The sequence below is a fragment of the Herpailurus yagouaroundi genome, unplaced genomic scaffold, assembly GCF_014898765.1.
Source record: "Herpailurus yagouaroundi ecotype Mexico unplaced genomic scaffold, PumYag 201, whole genome shotgun sequence".
NCBI classification, from domain to species: Eukaryota; Metazoa; Chordata; class Mammalia; order Carnivora; family Felidae; genus Herpailurus; species Herpailurus yagouaroundi.
In genome coordinates, this window is record NW_024412432.1 from 4,862,484 (window position 1) to 4,868,557 (window position 6,074).

At 44.6% G+C, this 6,074-nt stretch overlaps 1 protein-coding gene across 3 annotated transcripts in view; it reads right to left on the bottom strand.

The window, feature by feature from the left end:
* The window catches only part of NAA35 (N-alpha-acetyltransferase 35, NatC auxiliary subunit), a 102,798-nt gene extending 97,002 nt beyond the window's left edge, over positions 1-5,796 (bottom strand). Inside the window, exons 1-2 of one of the 3 annotated variants that reach the window (XM_040450277.1) lie at positions 5,706-5,796; positions 4,718-4,846 (exon numbers count right to left, since the gene is read on the bottom strand). In XM_040450277.1, the coding sequence (XP_040306211.1) occupies positions 4,718-4,841 (124 nt within the window). In that variant the 5' untranslated portion in view covers positions 4,842-4,846; positions 5,706-5,796. Of the gene's footprint in view, positions 1-4,717; positions 4,847-5,255; positions 5,275-5,574 lie in introns of those variants that run through there. The other 2 variants (XM_040450278.1, XM_040450276.1) reach the window with 2 other exon arrangements.
* Positions 5,797-6,074: the final 278 nt, after the last annotated feature.

Consider the following 6,074-nt stretch of genomic DNA (forward strand, 5'->3'; position numbering starts at 1 on the left):
GTTACATAGGAAAGCTCAGTTATCAGAATGTCATCAAACTACTTAATAGCAAAATCAGAGCAAAAACATCAATGGGTCATGCCCTCAAAATTCTTAAAGTGATAACACACTATGTTATCAATAAAGTGGGAGGATAAAATAAAAATATTTTCAGACACCCAGAGCCTCAAAAATTGTATCTCCCATGCATTTTACTCAAAAGGAGAAAAAAGATGTCTAATCTAGGGGTGCCTTTTTTTAAGTAAAATGTCCTGGTTTTGTTTCAGGGTTGTACCGTTTTATCTCTCTAAGGATAATAGGGTAAATGATAGTTGAACATTCTTGAAAGTTATCTAAAGAGAGTGAACTATGCAGTACTATTGACATTTTGTGCAGAATAATGACTTCTTTGTGGGGGCTACCCTGTGCAGCATCTTTGCTGTGTACCCACTAGACAACAGTAACAGTCCACCCCTCCACTGTGACAACCAAAAACATTGCAAGACACTGGCAAGTGTTCCTTGAGGGGCAAAATCATCCCTGGTGGAGAACTGCTGATCTCAAGTGACCCACAATTACCAGCGCTGCCCAGTCCCCATGCCTTACGACTGAAAACACTCGATAGGATGGAACAAGGAAAACATAATTTTCATTTCCAAAATCAAAATCACTTAAAGAAAAAAAAGTATTTTACAGGGTGCCCAGATCTTTCACCAAGACAATTTCCATCCATCTTTTTTTTTTTTTTTATCTTTGAATAAAGTGCTAACAAACAGCAAATTCCTAGAACAATGATTCTCAAATTGGGGTTTATGAATTCAGCAAGGGAGGAGTCTGTATTTTTTCTACGATAATTGTTAAATGCTATATAATCAGTTCTATAATTTTTTTTTAAAAAGATTACAGAAGCATACTGCAAACCAACTGGATAATAAGGTTTATAATCAAGTATTGCTACAATTTCAGTGCTCAATCTTATGTTCATAATGAAGCTAGTTTCAGGCAATCACCCAAAATGATACCATTTAATGTAATGCAGGGGTTCTAAAACTTCTGAAGTAGGAGATCCAGATACTCTGATTTGAAGAAACACGGCCTTAATATATTCATTCATTCTTAAACAAATATATATTAGGCACCTACAAGTGTTCTAAATGAGAGAAGACAATATAGAAAGGAAGAGAAAGAAGCTTAAGAATCCTAGGTTTTGAAACAGGGAAGAGAAATCAATAAAAGGAGTCTTCTGAAGAAAAGTAATGGGCAAGACTTGAAGAAAGTGGACGGGAAAAGAGACCTTAAACAACAGGGCCTCTGAGAAAGACAGACTAATGACGAATGAGTGAAGACATCAAAGACATAAGAAGATGGGATGACAGGAAGGGCCCATGTCTTTCTAGACTAAAGCTCAAAAAGATGAAGTAATGATAACAAACCTTGGATTACCTCTGGGTTCTAGTCACCTGAAGGTATCATCATCCTAGGAGAGGCTGTTGGCTATCCACAGAGTGTGTGGAAGAAGGGAATCTGGTAGGTAGAAGGAGCAACGTACGTTTTATGATCTTCTGTGTTTAAGTGAAATTTCTAAATTGAGGGTTTGTTTATATTCAGAAAGCACCTAACTTTAGACAACCAAATGAAATACGAAGATCAAAAGCTTTTTATAGGAAGCAGAGATGGTTTGAATTCGGCAAAGTTTCCTGGAGAAGCAAAGCTCAGAGGTGTTATTTAGATGAATATATTATATATCAGGCAAAGTAACAATAATGGCACCATATATTCAAAATAATTTCAGGGGAAAAAAAGCCAAGGGCCTCAATGTCAGATACAGGAAATGTCAAGGGAATGTGTGCCCTCTGCCTAACAGGAGATAAAGGAAGTGATGAAAGTTACAATTTGATCCAGAGGAGTTTGACGAGCCACTAAAAGAACAAGCAGAAATGTGCATGAAGAACACTGTGATCACTATGCAGATTGTTTTCTCAGTACCAAAATAAATAAATAAATCACCATAGTTTAGCCAAATGCCATCACAGTGTTACTGAAGAGACCACTACAACAGTTAAAAGGTATTAAGAATATTTGTTTTAAATTTGGTCTTCTGAAAGTTGCTAGAACAGAAGTCTAAACTAAATTGACGCCATGGGGGTGCCTGGCTGGCTCAGTCAGATGAGTGTCCCGCTTTTGATCCTGGGGTTGTGGGATCGAGCCCCCTCAGGCTGTGCACTAAGTGTGGAGTCTACTTGAGATTCTCTCCCTCTCTCTCCCTCTACCCTGCTTCTCTCCCCCAACACACTCTATTAAAAAATAAACTGAGGGGCGCCTGGGTGGCTCAGTCGGTTGAGCATCCAACTTCAACTCAGGTCATAATCTCAAAACTCATGGGTTTGAGCCCCACGTCGGGCTCTGTGCTGACAGCTTGGAGCCTTGAGCCTGCTTCTGATTCTCTCTCCCCTCTCTCTGCCCCTCCCCCACATACACATGCTCACGTGAGCTCTCTTTCTCTCAAAAATAAATAAACATTTAAATAAATACAAAAATAAATTGACATCATGAATCTGATTATTTCAGGAAGAGAAAACAAATTATTAATACCACGGGCTCAAGAACTGCCAACAGCCTTTAAGTCCTAAATCTACATTAACTTTAGTTTCAAGAATGCCTCACACCTGTGCCTCCTGAGACAAAGCAAGAGCTAATTATGGAAGATTTAACAGAATGGTTTGAGGTTGGCAACAAAATGACATGCTACCCCCTCTCAATCCCCACTGAAACAGGTATTAAACCATATTGCCTATTCAAGGTTTCTTCCATGAAGCAGCGAAATTATTTACTCTTCCTCAAACATCAAACTCTCACTAAACTCTGGCTGTAATGGTTCATCTGTCTAGAATAATTCCCTCCCATCCACTTATAGAAACTCGATCACTCCTTTAAAGCCCAACTCATGCCTTATGAACTTCATAAAACCTTTCCCATTTAGGTTCAGAATGACAGCCCTCTAATATAGATCATTTAAAAAATTAGTGCAGGGGCACCTGGATGGCTCAGTCAGTTGGGCATCCAACTTCAGCTCGGGTCATGATCTCATGGTTTGTGAGTTCAAGCCCTGCCTCGGGCTCTGTGCTGACGGCTCGGAGCCTGGAGGCTGCTTTGGATTCTGTGTCTCCTCTCTCCCCCTCCCCCACTTGTGCTCTGCCTCTCTCTCTCAAAAATACATAAATGTAAATAAAGAAATAATCAGTGCAAAATGATGGGTATGATCCACTTAATAGTTTAAGATCTCTAGGTACAACAATTACACTGTAACTTAGACTTCTTTCTCTCTCCCTTGGATACACAGATATGAGCAGTCCCTCAATCAGTCCCAGTGTAATGTTCTTTCCACTATCTCACTTACGCATACTTTAACTGGACACGTATCTCGAAACAGTGGATGGGCAGGCACATGATTTATCATTTTGCTTATATTCAGCTGGCTCTCTTTCCACCTTCAGCTGCTCCAAGTCTCTACTCTTCCTCTCAAGAGCACTAAACACTCCTCCTCACCAGCATGAGAAACAACTCATTCAGTAACGAAACAGAAGCCGTCCAGGTGTGCATCCCTCCACCATGTCTCACCATCCACTTAGAAATATGTTTCTTCACCAATCCTAACCTCAGTTCCTCCTATCTTAGTATGTCCTTATTCTATACCCAAAAGTTAATTTCCCTACCATGTTCTTGATCTCATCCTCTTCAAATTCAAGCTCTCACTCTACCATTTGTTTCTTTCACTTTTCAGTCTCTCCCTAAGGCTCCTTCCTCTCAGACAACAAGTATGCTCATTTCTCTCATCATTTATGCCTATGCATTTATTAAACTATTACAATGTACCAGAAAATGTTCTGTGTGCTAGGGCTACATCAAGATCTCTGCACTCACAGAGCTTACATTCCAGTGGGGAAGGTTGACTATAAACAAGAAATAACTGAAAATGACGGTTTCTGACAGTAGGTTAAGCATTACGATAAAAATAAAACAAGTAATTCAACTGAGGTGGAGTTGTACAGAAGAGAATGGGGCTAACTCTGCTTAGACCGGTTGTTTTGAGAAATCCTCACTGGAGAGGTAACATTTAAAGAGCTGGCTACGTGAAGACCTGGAAGCAAAGGAGTTTAAAACATAGAAAAGGAAATATACAGACGTCCAAAGGGAAACTGCCTTGGTGTACTTAATGACATAAAAAGGACCTTGTGACTAACATAATGAGGCTAGTGGGGCAGTGGTACAAAAACGAAGTCAGTGGTAGGCAGGCACCAGACATACAGGCCATGGGGACAGAATACGGATTTTATTCTACACAGAACAGGAAGCCACTGAAGGCTCTTAAGCAGGGAATGATGTGATTCGATCATTTACAAACCTCAAACATACAATACTAACATCTTTAGTTCCATACAACTCATGTTTCCACAGTTTGAAATTACTGCCATGTACTCTCCACTCTGTTACTTAAAGCTAGACAAACTGAAGAAATTGCTTCAACATCTGTATTTCATGCGATATCAAATACCGACTGGCTTTGAATGAAAGTTAAAATCAGAAGGTAGAGAATGAATACGTGTGGTTAACAAACTTGATAAAGCACACTTACCTGTTGATTTCCTTACATTTAATGACTTAGTCCACAAATCACAATCAAGACTGTATTTTATCTTTTCCCAGATTTTGAGCTTCTAATCCAAAAATTCAAACTCACCTCGACAAGCTTCTTCAAAATCTTGGGTTATGTCCACCCAGCTTGTATTGCTTTTTTCCATCTTCTCTGGTATACTGAGCTCCCATCCTGAATCATCATCTTCTACAGAAGCTTTCATGACCATAATGCCTATAAAATTAACACTGGTGTAAAAGAGATTGTGGGTTTCAAGGCAAGGGTATTTTTGCAATCCTTGTGTGTTTGCTGAAGTACTCGATGGAAGTCTTACTAAATTGCCAGACCTCATCCGAGTTTGAAGATGGTACTGGAAAAAAAAATACCTTAATGCAACTATCTTACACGGACACTATCGCTGTTCATTTACTAATAGTCCAGCACCTACCAGGGCTCTAAGAGTTTGCTTTCCCACTATCTAAGAAGAAAAATCACAAGCCGCCCCACCACTGGCCCCAACAGAACCAACTCCAGAGCGTTCAACTTTCCACACTGGCCACAAATGGCCAAGACACTCTTCACAGTCCCCTCCTGCAGCCCGGGAGCCCATGAGGCAACTGCTCAAGTCAGGGTGGTCCCTCACCTGGCCGGAACTCTCTGGGCCGACCTGGACCTCCGCATAGCCTCGCACGGTGGGCACGGAGTGCGGGAGCGCCTCGCGGGGTCCAACCCATCCGGCCCAGGGTGGCGGCGCACCTGAGGCGGGGACCCGCCCCACGTCCGCCCTCCCCGGGTCAGCCCGGCCCGGCCCCGGCCCCGGCCCCACAGGGCACGGAAGCAAGGGCAGAGCTGTCGACGCGCGGGAGGGCGGGCACGCCCGGTGCCGGGTCGTCGCCCCGGCAACACCCTGCAAGGCCCGGGCCTCGGCGGGCAGCGGACTCGGGGGAGCCTCCAGCTCCTACCTGAAGCGCGGCGGGAGGGCCGGGGCCCCAGGGTGACCTGGCGTCCCAGGGTCTGCCACACGCACGGGGGGCTGCGACTCTAGAACACTGGAGGGAGGGAGTTTCAATGGCTCTGCGCTGGCGGTCCCTACCTACTTCTCCCGTGGCCGCCCGCGCCGCCACGCACCGTCCAAACCGCGGAAATAACGACGCCGCCTCTGCCGCCGCCGCCCCCTCCCCTCAGCCCTGCCCAACCGGCCGCGTGCGCGCATGCGTACGCCGGGTGCGCGCGACCCCGCCCCCTCTCCCTCACTCCTGGGGACTTCGCATACCCCGGCCACACCCCCTCCCTCACCACCGCCGCCGACGGCAGCCGACTTCTCTTCTCGCGGGATTAGAGCCAATCGCGAGACCGGAAGCTACCTTCCTTCTGCCTCAAGCCGAGTCCCGGGCAGTGGGCGGGTCCCGATGAGGGGTGGAGCCAGAGGGGGTGGTCTCAGAGCTGGCCCAGACGGGCTCCG